Consider the following 20722-nt stretch of genomic DNA (forward strand, 5'->3'; position numbering starts at 1 on the left):
AAAGAGCTTTCTGGTCACATACATCGAGGTCTTACTCAGTTTCTCCCCTCTGAGACATAGTTACACCAACAGAGCATTTTTACAACCCCGGAAACAGTCATTGTTGCTACTAACAATCCCTGATAGAAATCCTATCAGCCAATTAGCTGCTGTGCCTTCTTTTTTCCACCAATCTATAAAGGCTCTTTTTGTGTGAAACCGAGGGGAAACAGTGGAGGAAAGTCACAGAGAGGGCAGCGCATTATGTAGTCAAGGAGAAGCGGAAGGAGAAGCAGGTTAAATATAGCCCCGCCACGTGTGTATTAACGTCCAATGACGCCATTGGCTGCTCCACTCAATTTCACTATTTCTAACCTGTGAAACAAATAAGCGTCAATGATAAGCATCGCCCCCCGAAAACAGACCCTCGTGATATTCCATCCCTCTCCAAACCAGAATGTGGCCTGTTCATTGCAGTTTACGTTTTACATCTTTCATGCTGAGGCCAAACGATCCCACTTTGCTGCTCTGCTTCTGTGAGAGGCGCAAAAGTGGCATCTTTTCTATGACAAAAATGAATGAGTTGATTTTCTTTCTTGTCCACAACAAAATTCAGGCAATATTTTACCATTGCAAAAATATGAGAAAAAATGTGCCTGTAAATGTCTTGGCAGCTTATGGGTTTCTGTCTCTTTTTGGGGTCATTTTTAATTGAGATTTAGGGTTAGGTTTGGGGATAAAATACTACATTTTCTAATTGTGTATTATCTCCAGAACAACTATTCTAATATTATCAATTTATCTTCCTTGTCTCCTGAGGCACTTTCTGTTTACAGAGCAATTAAAACATATATTTAACAGAGGAAGAATCTACTGAAATGTACTATTCATTTTAAATTGATTAGTTTTGGGGGTTTTTTAAACACAAAGCACACAATGTTTTGTTAATTTGGCAGAAAATGTACGCTCCAGTCTCCCCTCTGTCCATCTTTTGTACATTGAACAATTATAGATGGAGAGTTTAAAGGTCTAAAATGCATACAATTGATTTAACTCCTGTCCCCTTATGCTACACTAGAAAAAACAGGTAGTGCTTCTTAAAATAGCCCACATTGTTTCACTTTCTTCTGCTTGGACTTGGTAGCGCAGCGCAGTAGTAGAGAGAACACCGAATGACGTCGCTGCAGCCTTTACATCTATTTACAGAGCTCCACAAGCATGTTCTCCACGAGCAGCGCTGCTCCTGCTGAACAAGCTGTCAGCTGCAGGAGCGGCTGGACCTCTCCGAGAATAATGTTACTGTCAGAAGGCGTCGCTGAGGGACTTACTAAAGAGGTAAAGGGGGCTGCTGCAGAGGACTTTGTTGCAGAGCAGTGCAGCGGACTGGGCATGCTGCTGCTGCTGCTGCTGCTGCTCTGCTGCCTCCTGGAGCTAAGAAAAGACTCCAGACCAGATCTCAGAGGAGGGACGCAGAACATTTTGACGTAGAATCCACCGTGTGTTACATCACATGCCTTTACGTAACTCCACTTCCCTCGCACAAGTCTCTTTATTAATTGAAAGAACACTAGTTGGAAGGTGGTCGTGACGCACGTTGGAGCTAAAAGTAGAGGCAAAGTGCAGCATGTTTTATTTTGTGATGACTAATGAACTCTGGCTGCCTGGTCAGACTTGAGAATCAGATGATGGGAAAACTGTTGAAAAAAGGTCATTAGGAAGGCTTAAAGTTGGATGCACAATTTTGGAATAAAAATTGAATTACGATTTTTCTGGCGTTTGAAATTTCTGTTTAAAAAATTGTTTAGCGTGCACATGGTAAACTCCAGTAGCGTAAACATTTGAGAGATTTTGACTGAAACTGAAACCGATAAACATCCATTTCATAATATGTTTGTATCACAGGTAAAAGAAACAGGTTTTTCTATAAGAAGACGGATAGTTAGACATTCTATTATCTAATCACTGTTGCCTTTGCAATCTGATAATTACACCAGCTCAAATTTGGATTTCGTTTCGATTGTGATGTATATGTACTTTGCATACTAGGACTGCACTTGCACAATACATATTATGTATATTATGTATTGTGCAAGTTTCTGTCTTAACTGAAAGTGAAACTGATAAAGAATGTGCAGTGTCAGCAGCTACTGTATCTTACAAAATAAATCCTGTATTGTCCAGGTATTATGCAAATAAGTTTGTGTTAAATGCAACGCTATAAGTGTTTGCAAACAGAGCATCATTTATTGGCGATGGGACAAGCAGTTCCAGATGTTTTGTGATAATGTCCACAGAACATGTCCGGGCATGTTGTAGGCTCTATAAAGCGTCCCTCTTTCCCCCGTGTGTTTTTCACAGTCAGAAACTTTGACCGCTCGTCCGTGAGGAGCCGCTCCTTCAGGAGACTGAACCGAGCCTTCAGCGTCCTGAGGAGGACCAAGAGTGGAACTGCAGTGAGCAATGAGACAACTGAGGAGAGGGACAACACCAGGAACTCCAGCGTGCCACAAGAAGGTGAGGACATTTTCTATCAATATACAGACAATGTGGACGGAAGATATATATTTAAATCCACACATTATGTGTAGGTTTCATGAAATGAGGACTGTTGAGGACTTTTGAGCATATTCTTTTCTCCTTCTCAGTTTATGGACAGGTTTCTTGTTCAGCTCAGAACCTCACTGAGCAGCTGAGGCTGTTTCTGATGCATGCTGGGTGCAGATGTAAGGCTTTAGGTCAGGGGTGTCCAAACTATGGCCCGGGGGCCAAATGCAGCCCTCAGACCGATTTTTGATCGCCCTCAGGCTTTAACCAAACAAAAAAGTACCTTTACTTACTTTTTACTGTAAAATTGGAAAAATTCAAACATTCTGATGTTATATCAACCTAATATTAATGTTCCAAGTCTTATTAAAGGTGAAGAGGCTCATCAAAACTATATCAGATGCAACATTTTGAATTCTTCACTTCATCCTCGGGTTGTTGTGGCCCTCTTCTCTGTATAAGTTTCAAAATGCTGCAAAAATGCGGTGAAAAAAGTTTGGACAGTCCTGCCAGGGGGTGCAGGGGGGCCACGAGTGGGAGCGCCCCTGGACGTAGCTGATGGGTGATACAGGGCACTGCGTGTGCGTCGGAGCGTGTGACCTCTCTCTCCATCAGGTGAATGTAGCTTATTATCACAGGACACTTTGACCATGTGAGTAGAACAACACTGGTGAATCTTTATGAATGAGGCTGAGCCGATGCGAGTGGCGTGGCCGCAGCGTAGTCTGAAGAGGGGTTTTTCAGTGTCATACATTTATCCCTCTGAATAGTTTCAGTGGGAGTAGTATATTTATATATTTAAGACCGTCCCTTGCAGGTCTCAGAGATCAGAGCTGTCTAAACGTGGCTCTTTCATGGACTGTCTCATTGCAGTCGGCTAATATCGGCCAAAGCCCTCAAATACTATTTGAAGCTATTTGCATTAGCGTATGTTCAAGTTGGTTTAAAGCCGGTCCACAAATGGGCCACAGACAGTAGGCTATAAACCTATAAAACATCAGGCTCCTCAGATGAAGTCAGGCAATTTGATGTTTAAAGGTGCCCTGTGTTTTCTAGTTGAGGGGCCATTGCCTGATTTTCTCATTAAATAGTTTTTGCTTTGCCTGGAAGGTTCCAGGCAAAGCAAAAACTTTGATATAAACTCATCTGTCTTTCATTTATCTAGTTAAAGGAACTTGATTACATAATAACTGTATAACAATAAAATGGGTGCTGATCATGAAATTAATACAAAAATCTATATAAACCAATATTCAGCTCTGTTTATAAAACAAAGGTATTGTATCACGCTGATATCTTTAAACTATTGGCTCTGTAAAATAAATACCCTACAAAACCCAGCAAAGGACATGAATTACTTTCAGATTATTTTCTGGGGGGGGGGGGAACCCCCTGACCCCCCAGCAGCAAATTGAACTCCCAGGCGTTAAGTGTCATGGTGCCATCAAATTTCGGACCACTTTTTTACCCCTGGCTTTAGCCTGTTGAGAGTTAGCCCAGTGGCCAGTCCTGCAGCGAAAAAATCCTCTACGATCCAGAAAGCATTTTTCTCATAGAGCGCAATGTAAAAACAAACGGCAGTGTTTGTTGGACAGGCCACCTACAGCTTTCAGGAAGGTCTGTTTATTTTCTTTGGCCTTGGCTCGTACTGCTTCACTCTAGTCCACTCCGCTCTGATGGCCACTGAGCTCGGCCACTGAGCTCGGCCACTGAGCTCGGCCACTGAGCTCGGCCACTGAGCTCGGCCACTGAGCTCGGCCACTGAGCTCGGCCACTGAGCTCGGCCACTGAATCAAAATAGTGGCCATCTTTAAACCGGGTTTTAGTATAAACAGAATTCCGCTTTCAAACTGGCAACACAAATGAGAGACTCTTTCTACTTTCTGACTGGATAGTCATCTTGAAACGCTAAAAATCAGCAAGTTGGCTACCTTACTTTTTTTTGCAAGTAAAAATAATAATAATAATTTAAATCATAATTTAAATTGAACATGTAGGATAAGTCGTGTTTATGAAATTGGAATTTGAAATAAAAGTTCTGCACGTCATACCTTTAAATTAAAAATAAACGCTATGCAATGGTCAGGTGTGTGCCCATGTTGTCTAGTAAATCATGTATTAAATACAGCAGACTAGGGCTGCAGCGATTAATCAAGTCAATTGATTACAAAAAAGCTTTGATTATCATTTTGCCTCAACAATTTGTTTAATTTAAATTTTGTATTGAAAACATGTCAATCTGAGGTGCACGGAACGACTTGTGGCGCTTTCATTTCAGACGGAGCTTGTTCCGCTCAGACCTGCAGCAGCTAAAGCAGACGAGTGAGTTTAGCTGCATGAAAGAGTGTAGAGCTGTGACTTACCCGGGCCTCTGTGCTTTTTCACACAACAAAACCATGTTCCCTATATGAGTTTCAAATCTGCCACTCTCTCCTCTGTCGTGCTTTGAAACAGCGAATACATCCATGGAAAAGGAGGAGCACAAGTATGAACCAGAAAGTCTGTGATGACGGCGCAAAGACACCGAGGCTAAAGTGAGAATGAATTATTAGAAGATAATGCTGCAAAATGCAAAATACACAGCTCAAAACATCAGGCATCCCTGGTCTCACCGCTGTAACTGTCTACATCCTTTATATATATTGTTTGTATTCAAACAGAAGAGTTTGGACTGGTGAAGTGAAATGTTGCTGTTTTGGGGACAAACTTATGTGAAATTAAGAATAAAATATGTTATTTTAAGCAGAGCTTAAGCTTATTTGTTTATTACTATGAACTATAATGTTTATTTTAAAAACATATTTAATATCCTTGTAAAAAATGTTTACCAATTACTCGATTAATCGAATAAAAGAATCCATAGATGACTTTATTACTAAATGAATCAATAGCTGAAGCCAGTAGACATTACACCGGAGTCATTTCTCTTGCATTAACCAATGTTTGGCTTCATCTCATTCATGGGTTTCAGGAAAAAGATTCTTTCCTAATTTTGTGAGGATTTTTTCCCATTAAAATACCGTATTTTCCGGACTATAAGTCGCAACTGTGAAAATATATATCAGTCGCTCTCTGGAGTATAAGTATAACTATATAAGTATGAGTCACACCCCGGCCAAAACTATGAAAAAAGGTGCGACTTATAGACCGCAAAATACGGTATATAATATTTGAGTCTTATTTGCTTAATTTGTAGGAGTACCTTAAATTATATTCGTGCCAACCGCCGTTCGCATCTTCCCTTAAATCTAAACATCCCTGATGTTAATTTAGAAGATCTTCATCTCCGTGTCAGTGATATTACGTCAAGATTCTGTATCAGACGCACATGTTTCGTTCATAATGGATCATGTTGCTTAAGCCTGGATCCATCAGAGAGAGAAGCCTAGCAGAGGTCACCCACACGTTCTCTCTCTCTCTCCCTCTCTCCCTCTCTCTCTCTCTCTCTCCTCTCTCTCTCTCTCTCTCTCTCTCTCTCTCTCTCTCTCTCTCTCTCTCTCTCTCTCTCTCTCCTCTCTCTCTCTCTCTCTCTCTCTCTCTCTCTCTCTCTCTCTCTCTCTCTCTCTCTCTCTCTCTCTCTCTCTCTCTCTCTCTCTCTCTCTCTCTCTCTCTCTCTCTCTCTCTCTCTCTCTCTCTCTCTCTCTCTCTCTCTCTCTCTCTCTCCTCTCTCTCTCTCTCTCTCTCTCTCTCTCTCTCTCTCTCTCTCTCTCTCTCTCTCTCTCTCTCTCTCTCTCTCTCTCTCTCTCTCCTGTTGTCACCTCCAATTCCCTCCTGCCCTCCATCTATCTTTAAACTCGCAGCCTCTGATTGAATGCTCCCCAGAGAGGTTCTTCACGCGCTGTGGTGGATCCATAAGAGCGGGGGAGAAGCAGCTGAGCATATTCAGTATAGTAAAGCACAGGAGAAAACAAATAGGGCCTAAAGTGCTGAGGGAAGAACATGGATTAAATATTCATGGCATGGCCACTGGAGAGACAAAGACACAAGTGCAGAGCGAAGCAGAGGGAAAGAGTGTTCTGGAAGACACCAATGTAAAGGTACAAATAAAGGGTGAAGGTCCCAGCGGATGAACCCCAGAGGATTGATGGGAGGAGAAGTGGGTGAGGAAGGGAGGTTGAAGGAAGGGTTATGTAACAGCTGTGTGTGTGTGTGTGTGTGTGTTTGTGTGTGTATGTGTGTGTTTGTGTGTGTGCGTGTTTGTTTGTGTGTGTACGTGCGTGCGTGTTTGTGGTGTGTGTGTGTGTGTGTGTTTGTGTGTGTGCGTGTTTGTTTGTGTATGTGTGTGTTTGTGTGTTTGTGTGTGTGCGTGTTTGTTTGTGTGTGTGTGTGTGTGTGTGTGTGTATGTGAGTGAGTGTGTGTGTGTATGTGAGTGAGTGTGTGTGTGTGTATGTGAGTGAGTGCGTACGTGCGTGCGTGCGTGCGTGTGTGTGTGTGTGTGTGTGAGAGTTAGTGTGAGCTCCACCCTCTGAGCGATCTGCCGCGATAAAGACAAAATATTGACTTTGGAATGGGTAAAGTGCAGCGCGAGGAAAACGAAATAAAGGAAATGTCTCTGTTCTGTCTCGCGCTCGGCCGTGCGAAATATTGTTCACCCTTTTTATCATGACCCAGCAAGTGTCATAAAGTGGTTAAATGGCTATAAATATTCTAACAATCATCGTATATGAATTATGTTGTTGAATTAAATTTTGGTGAGTGTGAAACGGGGGATGAGAGAGAAGGGAGGACATGAAGTACATTGTCGCAGTCAGGATTTGAACTCACGACCCTGCAGCCGGCTACACGTGGAGCCTGCAGCATTATTTAACTACAGTATTATTAATGTGGTTCAATGTGGAAAGTTATTTGCTTGTAAAAAAGGCACAATGAGAGTTTTCCCATGCAGATCTGCTGCAGATGGAGGTGACTAATCCCACAAACATAAGTACATTTCCCCTTTATCTAAGTGTGTTGGAGTGACCTGAGGGAGCGCAGACAGCTGCTGTCCTGGGCTGTCCTGTGAGCTCTCTGTGGCGCGTCTCTTTCTCTCTCCTTTGCTCTTGTTATATTTGGCTGTTTTTATATCTTACCCTGAATCTAAACTCAGGCCTCTTCTGGTTCTCAGTGCTGGCCCTGCCTCAGCTCCATCACCTTATCCCAGATGGAGAGGTCACCAGCATTAAGATCACCAGAGCAGAACCCTCTGAGCCCCTGGCCATCAGCATCGTCGGGGGCAATGAGACCCCCCTGGTCCGCATTCTCATCCAGGACATCTACAGAGAGGGCATGATCGCCCGGGACGGGCGCCTGCTGCCGGGTGACATGATCCTCAAGGTACAAGGACATAAAAAACAAAGTAAATATGCAGTAGATTCAGATCTGGTTTTGATCATAAAATCTTTCTTCCATATTGTCTAAATATCCCAAAATGATTCATTTCAAAAGTCACACTATTAAACAGCAGATGTTTCCTGCTCTCAGAGCCCAGTCTGAGCTATGACAGCTTTAGCACTTGAAAAATGACATAAAATGTCAAGAACGGCTGCAGTGAACACAAAAACTTCACATAGACATAGATCATGTTTTCTTTGTGTTTATAGCACTTTAAAACGTACAAAAGCACTTGTTTAAAGCCGATGTCAGTAGATCTGCTCTCTCTGTCTTAGGTGAATGGCATTGACATCAGTAACGTGCCTCACTGTTACGCTGTGGCCATCCTCAAACAGCCGTGCCAGCTGCTGCGACTGACCGTGCTCCGGGAGCAGAGGCACCGGTACCGCTCTCACAGCCACACGCACCCACACGACCTGTCCTCGCCCATGGCACAGGGCTTACCCCAGTATCCCCTGAGGGACGACAGCATTCATGTAGTGCTCAACAAGAGCATTCCAGACGAGCAGCTGGGCATCAAACTGGTGCGGCGGCCCGAGATGCACGGGGTCTACATCTTCCACCTGCTGGAGGGGGGCCTGGCTGCGCGGGGCGGCCAGCTGTGTGTGGGGGACAGGGTCCTGGCCATCAACGGACATGACCTGCGCTACGGGGCACCCGAGCACGCTGCACTGCTCATCCAGGTCAGTCTGTGCGGCTGGACTAAACATGAAACAGCATGAGGAGAGTTATACGGAGTATTGGGTCCTGTTTGTTGTCTAAAATAATAACTGGGAGCTTGAAACTGGTGACACATAATCTAAAGTTTGAATACTGTGTGTAATTTACCAATTACAAACATAATCAGCATTACTGACGGCCTCCTCTGTCTAATATATAGATGCTATTTTAGAGGTCACAGTTCTTATGAGTCAACATGTTTTAGCATAAGCAGCGTTCTCAGTGGAAGCCTTGTGGCTTTAACAATAATTGTGGTAATTCAAACTAATTGCGTTGTGTCTGTGCTGCCTGCTGTTAATAGTATTTCATTGTGGTTTGCCCTGATGGACCTGAACATGTGGCAGCTCTGGTTCCCGCCTGATGCCAGGTGATGGTGTGTTTGCCGTTTATGGTTAATTGCAGTATTTGGGGCTCTGGGACTCTAGTTCCTGCTTAAGAGTCTGGCTGGCTCTGGCTCGTCCCCATGGAGCCAGTGTGCCCTCTTACAGCAGCCACTCTCTGTCACAGATTAAGAACTGGCAGCACAGAAATGAAATTATTCCAATTATGACAATAATGGGCTGTGCCGACTAATTCAGGAGTCAGCTCCACACTAATGTAGGGGAGGTCTCAGTAGAATTAAGGAGAGCAGTGCTGCAGCCAGTCTGTGTGTGAGCGGGAAATGAGCCGCAATTCAGTGGAAACTGAGCCAGAGGAGACTTAGAAAACAGATCAGTGAAGCTGACTGTGATGTTTAGAGACAAATTACACACACAAATATTCACATCAGTGGATTGTATTTAAATAGCTATAACTGTGGTTGTATGCCTCAATTCAATTATTTAGATTGATTGAATTTGATTGACCTGAATGTTACTGCATGGACGTTTGCACTAAATGAAGATGTGATATCCCTGATACTGTAAGTTAAGTTGTATTGCTGAAGGCAGAATCAAGAGAGTTTGATTTAACTGCTTCTGATTTACAACTGAATTAACTCTGAATCTACACAGTTTGAGATGATTTGTTGGGACTGCTTGGTACATTGTTCTACTAAATGAGAACACTTGTGTTGACAAAGGAGAGACATTTCACTTTGCAAAACAAGTTACAGAAGCTAATCAATCATGTTCTTAAATGAGCCACCTCTGTGTTTTCAGGCGAGTGAGGAGCGTGTCCATTTTATCGTCTCCCGTCAGATCTGCGTGCCAACTCCGGACATCTTACAAGAGGCTCCCTGGGCCATGGACGGTCCTCCGCCTTATTCCCCCGTGGACATCGAGCAGACGTTACTGGTGAGCACACACACATTACACAGAAGTACAGGAACACCACACAGATGCTTTGTTCTTCTGTCTCCTCGTCGCTCTGATAAACTGTCTCTTTCAGGTGCAAATGATCCAGAGAGATAATATTCCATCAAAGCTATTGCCATTGCATCTGTAGCAGCCATTTCTGCTTCAGCGCTCGCTTCACCGAATGATAATGATGCAGCTGTAACGAGAAACAGCCACGTGTTGGATAGAAAAGAAGGTTATTAAAGGGGGTTCAGGACAAACTGTATCACAATAACACATGTTTGTGTTACGATTATTGTAAGAAGAATCACCACGGCCTAATTATTATTCACAATTACTAAGAACCAAACAATGAAATCAATATGTTTCATTCCCATTGTCTAACATGTTACTACGGTATTGCTCGTGTTTGTGACCAAATTTACTAATTGAACTTTCTGAATGACAAAATGAAGGTCATGGGACAAAAAAAGTACTTTAGGTTTATTTTTGGACTAAATTATTAATCAAAAAGACACAATTTTGCATCTAAAATTGTCATGATTATCATTATTATTGTGTTACGATTATATTGTGACCACGATATTCTTGACATCCCTCTTGGAGATCAACACAGAACAAAAAAAGTTGCAAAATATTTTATATATTTAGTGAAAATTGGAAACTAAACTCCAGGTTAGACTGATTTAGTGACAACGAAATGACAAGATGATTTATTCTTCTTTCTTCGGTTCTTCATCAGTTTTTGGTGCAGCTGTGGTTGAAGTAACCCAAAGGATAAAGGTTCATTCCCAGCTCTGACCATTGCATCCTTTGGCAAACACTTCCCCCAGCCTTTGTAGAAATGCTGTGCGTGTGAATGATTGGTGTTGATATGAAGGCGGTTGGCGCAGATTGTACTATGATTACAACACACATACTGTACTGCAGGAGTCCCCAACCTCTGACTCGGGCCAAAAACCGGGCTGCGGGCCATCTGCTACTGGACCCCATCGGCAAAAGTTATACAAATGAAAGATATATTAAAATTCACTTTGTTTGATAGTAAATTACAAGATATTCAGAACCAGGGTTTGTACACATTTTGCGCTGTTGTCACTTGCCAGACCCTCTTCAATAGGTCCCTGGAAAAAAAATCAGATTGTACCGGTCCTTGTGAGAAAAAAGATTGGGAACTGCTGCTGTGTCCATGCCCCTGTCACACGGCCCTCCACGAGCCCCGCCCTCCTGCCAACGCTGGAGAAATGTGTGAAAGCAGCACATTAGCCGCGCCGCATGTAGCTCTACATCCCATCAACCTCAATGTGTCCATGTGTTATTCATTATTTTGTTACTCCACTATCTGACTCACAAACACCCCCGTCATGAATAAAACCATGCTCTCCCCTCGTGGCCACGCACCAAGCTAAATATTGCAACACGTCACAGCTAAGAATGAATACAGCGGTTTGATTATATCCAATAGAAGTGAGGAGGCCATCGAGCTGTCTTATGTTATAGATAGCCAGTTATGCTAATGGGGTGATTTATTAATTAGCAACTGTCAGCGCACTCTCCATTAGCCTGCACAACCCTGGTATGTATACTGCTGTTATTAAGAAGCTATAATGTGTCAGAGAAAACATCATTAGTAATATGTAAATTAGCGCTCTCATTGTGTAACCTCTTAGACGCCCTTGATGTGCCTCTTATGTGTGAGCGCAGTACAACGGGGTCATCAAGTTTTTCATTTTGAACACCAAGCTACTAAAGATATGTAGCATTTACAATCTTAATCCAAAAACATTGATTTTGTCTTTTCTAAATCCACACAACTTTGGACAGTGCATTTGAATTAATGTGATAATGTGTAATATGAAATGTTGCTATTGCACTAAGGCACTAAAAACATTCAACATTCAGTTATGTGACAACAACAGTCACATAACTTGATGTTACAAGATATTAAACATTAAACAGACATAACATGAAAACACATCTGAGATATGACAAAGGAAACTGGGACTATCGACAGTTAAAACAAGAGTCAGAAGTAAAAAGAACAGAGGTGTATTTTGGACACATTTCCGCCTCTTCCTTATCTCTGAAAGTCTTGATGCGCAAGGTTCTGAGTATTTGGACCAGGAGGCTGATTTCTATGTGAAGTTGTGTTTTTATAGGTTACAAACGTGACGTGGAAGGTCATCTAAGTGACACTAATGTGCACACGCTTTATAAATGAGACCCCATAGGACAATACATTTAAAGATCTAATTACATACTTGACAGGTTTGGGCTACTTGCTGCAGACAATCTTCAGGCGTCCACTGGCAGCCTAAACATGTTAAGTAGTTGTAATTAAATCCCTCACATTTATCGTCTTGTATCGTGTGAATGTGAAATCAAAATATAAAGGGTGAGCGTTATCTGAACTTGCCTCATGTTTATCGCTTGTCTTAAGGACGCTTGTCAGAAGCCAGCTTGCTATGAAAAGACGGTGACCCTGACGAAAGAGCCGTATGACTCACTGGGGATGACAGTGGCCGGGGGCATGTCCAGCCGAGGGTGGGACCTGCCCATTTACGTCACCAACGTGGACAACGACGGAGTCGTGGGGCAAGAAGGCTCCATCCGCAAAGGTAACATCTGATATTGGTTTCTTCAGCAAATCGAATTGTCTGTGTGCTGGGTACGTTGATACTTTTCCCACCACAAGATGTAATGTGTTATTTCAACCAGGGAAAACGTGCAGGCCAAATTCATAAAGATGAATAAATAAGGCCACTCCAAAGCTGGAGGTAAACCAATGGAAAATGAATATGGAAAATCAATGCAAATAATCAAAATATTGATCTTGATTGATATTGATATTGATCTTGAATGTGAATCTTGTTTAGAAGATATGCACAATTTGAATATTCAGTTTATAATTTTTCTAACATTTTTTGCAAAAGAGCTGATTCAAAATGAAAATAGAAACAACTTCATAAACTTCAAAACAAGAGTGTAAAGATGTTTCTGGACATTTCTGTGTAATTTTACAATCAGTTCTCATTTGTCTGATAATTAAACCTCAACTAATAAGATGAAAGACATTTCTGTTGGATTTACATAATATCATCTGACTCTTGTTATTAGGATATTCCCCCAAAAATGTTATATTCATTTACACCCCCATGTGTAAGATTGTTTAAACAAATACAAAAGAATAGAAGACATTTGTGTTAGAAGTGGCCATCAGAGACAAGTCAAATCAATAAGAAAATCTATAGCCAATACAAGTGACAAAAGCATTTCCATTCAGATCTCTTTGTGGCGTCATTAAATGAGTCGATCCTTGTATAACACGGCACGTTCCTTGTTAGTGGCAGACAATGGTACAAAAGTATTAATATGAAAATGAGTGTTGAACAAACGGAGTGAATGATTGATGCATGTTAAATACTCATTTCATTTGCGATACTCATGTTTCATTACAGAGCTTATCCATCCAGAAAAGACTGCGGTGCGCGGCTCCGGTTCAGCGCTTCTCAGTTCATGTCAAACACAAACACACATGTGTGTCACGGGAGGCTCACTCATGTCAGTCAAAAATGTAGATTGTAGAATGTAGTTTCTAAATGTTACTGAATGTATGTATTTAGGATTGATCCCAGCTGTCCATTGTGTAGTCCTTGAGCAAGACACTTCACCCACCTTGCCCATGCATGATTGTGGTGTGTACGTCTTCGCAGTCAGACGTTACCGACAATATTACCAGCACAGAATCGAGTGAAAAACGAGGAATGGAACGCGCAGTCATCAGCACTAATCAGCTTAGGTCCTTTTAATCGAGACGTCCACAGTTAATCTTCTGTCGTTAAAGAAACGAGGGGTTTAATTGGAGCAGAGTTCAGACCTGGATGACTGACATGTGACTGTTTTGTGTTAATGGTGCTGTACTTGACTTTTACCTTCTTGGAAACGTGAAAATCAGTTCCCTTTAAACCTTTTGACCACATGTATTGATCTTTTATCTAATTTTCCGATTCCTAGCATCCTAATTATTCACCACAATGAGTTTATAAGTGCTCTTCACAACATGCAGAGCTAGAGTGAGTTTGGCCAACGCCGCTAACAACAACTAGCACGCTAAAGACACGCTAACGGCTTCACAGAGGGAAAAATACAGGCTGCACCTTATACTGGGGTTAAATATATTTTACTTTGTTACATGAAAAACATTTGGTACAGCCCCTTTAAATGACTATGCAAAATAAACATTAATGTTGAATGAATGATTTATTTTCATTTAATCATGATCAATACGAGGAAAAAATGTGTTTGTTTGTCACATCACCTACTCCTAGTGTTATAAGTCTTATACTTTCGCCAATTCCATCAGTTCTCCCATGTGCCTGCCAGAGTTTTATCGGAATCTGCAATTTCTTGGTTGCATATAGTCATAACTGACTTATGAAAAAGTCGCACAATCACTTTATATACCAAATCATCATTGCATAAGTATTGAAGTCATCAGTCACATTGTGGTGCACTTTTCTTCACACCTTGTTTTCCCCTCACACAGTTGTGACACGTTCACCGCTGAGTTGTCGAGGACCCATTACTCACATTAGCATATCCTCCCCGGGCATACGTGTCCTTTGAGCTTCTCGCTCGCATCTCAGCGCGGTGCCATGTGTTATTCTTTGCACCACTTTCATCACTGGGAGCTTATTAAAACACAGGTGCTGAATATTAACGAGCCTCATGTCTGGAGAGGTCCTTTGAAAAGCCATTACGAGGGCAGAACAACGGGCAAAAGGCTTCAGCGTGTCTGTTTTTTCCTCTCTTGCAGGTGACATTCTGCAAAATGTGAACGGCGTGGACCTGACAGGGGTGACGCGGAGCGAGGCCGTGGCCAACCTCAAAAACACATCCTCCCCGGTGGTGCTCAAGGTCCTGGAAATGCGTCCTCCAGAAGAGAGCCTGCAGGAGTGCGCCCTCCCCACCTGTCTCACCCCGTCGCCCACAGACAGCACCAAGAGCCCGCTGCCCAATGACGACTACTCCCCCCTGTGGGTGTCATGGCTGCAGCTTCCCAGGTGCGCTCCACTGATAGGACCGTGGTGAGACTTTCTGTGCTCTTCCCTGTCCGGGGTCCGTGACCTCGGCCAGCTGGGCCCGTCTCAAAATGTGTCAGGGCCAGCTGGAGGAGACGCCGTAAAAACAACTTTTGCTCTTAAATATTCATAGCATTTTAATCCACGCAACTTCATAAAACGTGTCATAAAAAGTGTCAAGCGTTGCCAAGACTATTTCCATATAATGAAGTGTCAGCTCAGGGTGACAGCGATAAACAAGTGCAGCTCCTGCGTTAAGAATAAAACATGGACATTTTCTTCAGTGAATTAATTACAAAAGATGATGGATTTATTCACTGGAGGATTATTATCTACACCAGTGGTGCAGCAGACTTGAAATGCCTGGGAATGGGACATTCATGTCCAATGCATAATTACTCAATGTGTGCACTACCTCTATCTGTGAGGGTCAGAGTGATGAAAAACTGACCTTTGACATTCATAGGAAAGGTTTCAAAAGGAGTCATCTGGACACTGTTTCGAATTCCAATCTGAAAGTCATTTTCAGTTTGAAGGAAATGGTTATAACGTCTTTAACTGGTTTCATTTCTAAATCAATCCAGTGAAATGCTAATGCAGGACTTGACTTCTCTAGCTCCACCGCATTAGTCTCTGATGACCCGAGCTGTAGGGCGAAACGGGCCGACGAGTAAACAAAGAGAGTTTCCCTTTGGGCAGGTCCGACTTGAGCTCAGGAGAAGCTTCTCAATCCATCACCTTCAGATTGGAAATGACTTTTGAATGGAAGTCAAAACGTCCTGATTTTTTAAAGAAAATGATGTCTTTGAACCTGTCCTACCATGGCCCACTCCTGTACGAGTGACGGGTGGATTACATCATATAGGACAAGATCTTTTTAAATTAGTTTTGAGTAACTGATGGATAAAACTTTCAAACTGTGTAATTTTAAAATCAGTTCGGCGTCTGTGCGGTTCAAAGTCAAAGCATTTTCTCTTATCGTCATCTTACCTGCACTGATTTGATTCTTAGATGCTGCTGCTTTTGTTGTTGTAGATGTACTGTGAGTATGTGTGTGTGGAAGTGGAAGATTGACTTGAGAGATTAGTGTTTTAATCTGGTTCTTGGCCCGTGCAGGCATCTCTACTGCTGCAAAGACATTGTCCTGCGGCGGAGCACTTCGGGCAGCCTGGGCTTCAGCATCGTCGGAGGTCAAGAGGAGGTCAACTGCAATCAATCCTTTTTTATTCGCTCCATCGTGGAGGGAACGCCGGCCTACAATGACGGCAGGATACGGTACAACTGCTTATTCTATACTCACTTATGAGAAAGGTGGCACACTATGTCAAATACATTATATCACATTAAAGTTGGGGTGCCTGACTTTTTAGTTTTAATCTTAAAACGCAGGACTTTGTGACAAAATCAGACTATATACATATAATATTACAGTATTTTATCTTTCACCAATCAGCTGTAGTCACCCCATCTTCACTCCGCCCTCTCAACAATTCAAGCATACGAATATTAATGATGCGCCAAAGTTTTGTGAGAGCCAGGAACTAGTAGCCTTATGTGGTAAATATTTTATTTTATGTATTTTACTGGGCTACTATTGAAAGTACATCCCTGAGGTCCCTGAGGTCCTCAGAGTCCGAGATGGTTCATATGACTCTAATATGTCCGAGATGTACTTTGGTGCTAGGCCATGGAGAGACTTGTAAGAACAGGACTAATGTGATGGTACTTCCTGGTTCTAGTCAGGACTAATGTGATGGTACTTCCTGGTTCTAGTCAGGACTAATGTGATGGTACTTCCTGGTTCTAGTCAGGACTAATGTGATGGTACTTCCTGGTTCTAGTCAGGACCCGAGCAGCAGCGTTCTGGATGAACTGCAGCTGTTTTACAGCTCGTTTGGAGAGACCAGTGAGCGGCCGTTACAGTCTAATCTACTGGAGACAAACGCATGGATAAGTCTCTCTAAATCTGGTTTAGACACTATATTTTTGATCTTGGCAATGTTTTTAGATGGTAAAAAGCTGCTGATGTTATTGATTTGATGTGTCTGTTAAAGTTCAAGTCTGAGTCCATTATTACCCCCAAATTTCTAACTTGGTTTGTAGGTTTTAGAGCGAGACTCTGGAGGTGACGCTGACACTTTCAAAAACAATGATTTCAGTCTTGTCTGAGTTCAACTGATCTGTTGGATGCAGTGACAGAGAGAATCCACTGGTCCATATTCACCTGCGACAGTGAAATATAGATCTTTTTTTCAGACGGTGAAGTGAAACTGGGCTGAACCACCCAAACACAGCCAATCAGAGCGTTGCTTTCAGTTCTGACTTTTCTGCTTAACAAGAAATATAATAATTGAATTACACGCAGACTGTATGTATCATCATCATGTTGTCCTGCTTTAGCAACACACTCTTTTGTTGAAACACAAAATGTCGGGGGCCTCAGCTTTAACATAACACTTTAGAATAACCTTTATCTTACTACACTTTATTACTATACTATACTATACTATACTATACTATACTATACTGTACTATACTATAATCTATAACATGAACGGATCCAGCTTCCTTCCATTGAGAGTGATGAAAAATTAGGATCATTTACCACCACCGCGATAAACCACTTATATTGATATTTACTGATATATCAAGCACTAATATTTGACATTTCTCTCTCTGTGTAGGTGCGGGGACATTCTGCTGGAGGTGAATGGGAAGAACACGTGGGGCATGACCCACACAGCTCTGGTGCGTCTCCTAAAGGAGCTTCGAGGCCGAATCACCCTCACCATCGTCTCGTGGCCCGGCAGTCTGCTGTAGCCAAACCACCGCTTTTGTCTCAAAGGCACTGACCAAGGAATGTGGAGCACCCGGAGCCTGCAGTGGGGACATGGCTTAGACTAGGAACTAGCTGGACATTTGACTTCTGATGGACGACAATTACAAACACGTTTTACCAGGAGCTTTTTGCGTAGGACACTGGACTGGATTTGTCGTTGCAAGAACGTTCGGACACAATCGATGCTGTTGGACGTTCACAGACACAGCTTCCAGTGAAGAGGAGACACGAAACATTGCCAATTCCAGTAGTTATGTAGTAGGGTATAAGCCGGACTCAATTTGTTTACTATAAATGTTGGGTGTTTAAAATAAGTAAAGATCCAAGCACTTGTAATATGTTTCTCTTGTTTGTGGTTGCTATGGCCTTGGACGACAGGCGAGTCTGTTTGTACTGACAGTGGTCGTCATGTGACCTGACGACACATTGCCAAATACTAGTCTGTGTTGAGGTATTTTTTTAAATTTTGTTTCAGAAGCTATGGCTCAAGTATCAAATCACAGATGAGAAAAAATATATATATAAAAAATGTATTCATAAAAATACAGTTTAATAAATAGGTGACATTGTGGAGGCCTTACTAATTTTCTTACTTTTAAGAGAAAAACTGACTTGGTTTGTGTGTATCAGTGGATGGTGTCGATCACATTTCGCCCTGTGTAATATATCTGATGGTTCATTTGGTTAAATGATCAATAAAGTCATTGGAAAAGAAAGTGTGGGGATGAAATGTCAATCAAAATCAATACACACTGTACACGCAGTTACATTAAGTATACATTAGACACGCTCAACATTATTGTCCATTTGAAGTAATGTAGCTCTCATTGTTATTTAAATAAGACCTTATGAATGTGAGAGGGTTCTAAAAGATGTTAGGAATAATTATATTATTATTATTATATAGTATATTTTATGTCTAATGAAACTTGTCTGGCTAACTCTATGGAGATGTTTTTTTCTTCCTAAATACAGTTTAATTAAATAATTCTATCTAGAAAACACAATACCTTTGCTTCTAGTAAATAGTATTTATAATCTTAGCCCTTTTGTCTTGAGTGTTCTTGAAGTCTCCCTTAGGATCATCTTAAGGATGGTGAAGTAAAGTCTATGGATATGACCACTAATTCACTAAAGGGAAGATATACAAGTTTCTGACAATATGTCTGCAGTAAATAAAACATTCTTAGTTTCCATATGTATTTATTTATATATATTACCTCCGTATTAAGTAGTGTTTTTGATAAGACAAGTGTAATTAAATGAGAGAGCTGGACATCTCTATTTCAAATGGTGCTTCACAGAGCAGCACAAATTAAAATCTTATTTAAGAATCGTATTAAAAGAATAAGAACAAGTTCCCGTTCCCAGACACAGCTGTATTTTCTGAGGCAACACACATGTTGCCACTGCAGGATGCGTCTCATTAACTCGATTAAGAAACTAATAATGAAGCATTTGTTTAGCTCTTAGGCAGAGGATGTTTTCTTTAGCTGTCTTTTTGCCTTGACTCTGTCTCATTTCTCTTTTGTGTCCTCTTCTACATCCGTCCCTGTCCTTTTCCTGCTTTTCTTGTGTTTGGCTGCTGCTGTTGTCATAAAAACATGACTTATATTCAATTCTCAACGTTAGGATGCTTCATATTGACCTGGTTTGAGTCTGCTCATGCCTCCTTTGCTGCTTTTGTTGCCCTTCTCTGCAAAAGGACACACACAGTTTTCTTTCCATCTGAGAGGCTAATGGAAAACACAGCCAGGCCACACGACCACGCGCCTCCACGTCTCAGGGGACTCAATCAGGCTGTACTCCAGGGGACGGAGCTGTAGTCCCGAGTCATCTGCTGTTCTTTTCCCCATCTGAGCGTCTGCCCTGACGAGGATACGAGACTGTTCTTTTCCCCATCGGAGCGTCTGCCCTGACGAGGATACAAGACTGTTCTTTTCCCCATCTGAGCGTCTGCCCTGACGAGGATACGAGACTGTTCTTTTCCCCATCGGAGCGTCTGCCCTGACGAGGATACGAGACTGTTCTTTTCCCCATCGGAGCGTCTGCCCTGACGAGGATACGAGACTGTTCTTTTCCCCATCGGAGCGTCTGCCCTGACGAGGATACGAGACTGTTCTTTTCCCCATCGGAGCGTCTGCCCTGACGAGGATACGAGACTGTTCTTTTCCCCATCGGAGCGCCTGCCCTGACGAGGATACGAGACTGTTCTTTTCCCCATCGGAGCGCCTGCCCTGACGAGGATACGAGACTGTTCTTTTCCCCATCGGAGCGCCTGCCCTGACGAGGATGCGAGACTGTTCTTTTCCCCATCGGAGCGTCTGCCCTGATGAGGATACGAGACTGTTCTTTTCCCCATCGGAGCGCCTGCCCTGACGAGGATGCGAGACTGTTCTTTTCCTCATCTGAGCGTCTGCCCTGACGAGGATACGAGACTGTTCTTTTCCCCATCGGAGCGTCTGCCCTGACGAGGATACGAGACTGTTCTTTTCCCCATCGGAGCGTCTGCCCTGACGAGGATACAAGACTGTTCTTTTCCCCATCTGAGCGCCTGCCCTGACGAGGATACGAGACTGTTCTTTTCCCCATCTGAGCGTCTGCCCTGACGAGGATACGAGACTGTTCTTTTCCCCATCGGAGCGCCTGCCCTGACGAGGATACGAGACTGTTCTTTTCCCCATCGGAGCGTCTGCCCTGACGAGGATACGAGACTGTTCTTTTCCCCATCGGAGCGCCTGCCCTGACGAGGATACGAGACTGTTCTTTTCCCCATCGGAGCGTCTGCCCTGACGAGGATACGAGACTGTTCTTTTCCCCATCGGAGCGCCTGCCCTGACGAGGATACGAGACTGTTCTTTTCCCCATCGGAGCGCCTGCCCTGACGAGGATACGAGACTGTTCTTTTCCC

General features: G+C 42.7%; 1 protein-coding gene across 4 annotated transcripts in view; it reads left to right on the forward strand.

Annotated features, from left to right (window-relative positions):
* lnx1 (ligand of numb-protein X 1) overlaps positions 1-18527 on the forward strand; it is a 54506-nt gene extending 35979 nt beyond the window's left edge. For all 4 annotated transcript variants that reach the window (XM_072439417.1, XM_072439418.1, XM_072439420.1 and 1 more), the window contains 8 exons: positions 2338-2493; positions 7629-7837; positions 8170-8577; positions 9754-9888; positions 12332-12509; positions 14708-14954; positions 16089-16247; positions 17657-18527. In XM_072439417.1, coding sequence (XP_072295518.1) covers positions 2338-2493; positions 7629-7837; positions 8170-8577; positions 9754-9888; positions 12332-12509; positions 14708-14954; positions 16089-16247; positions 17657-17792 — 1628 coding nt within the window. In that variant the 3' untranslated portion in view covers positions 17793-18527. The remainder of the gene's footprint in view (positions 1-2337; positions 2494-7628; positions 7838-8169; positions 8578-9753; positions 9889-12331; positions 12510-14707; positions 14955-16088; positions 16248-17656) is intronic.
* Positions 18528-20722: the final 2195 nt, after the last annotated feature.

The sequence above is a fragment of the Eucyclogobius newberryi genome, unplaced genomic scaffold (assembly GCF_026437365.1).
Source record: "Eucyclogobius newberryi isolate DKJ021-1_F unplaced genomic scaffold, fEucNew1.0.hap1 SCAF_9, whole genome shotgun sequence".
NCBI lineage: Eukaryota > Metazoa > Chordata > Actinopteri > Gobiiformes > Gobiidae > Eucyclogobius > Eucyclogobius newberryi.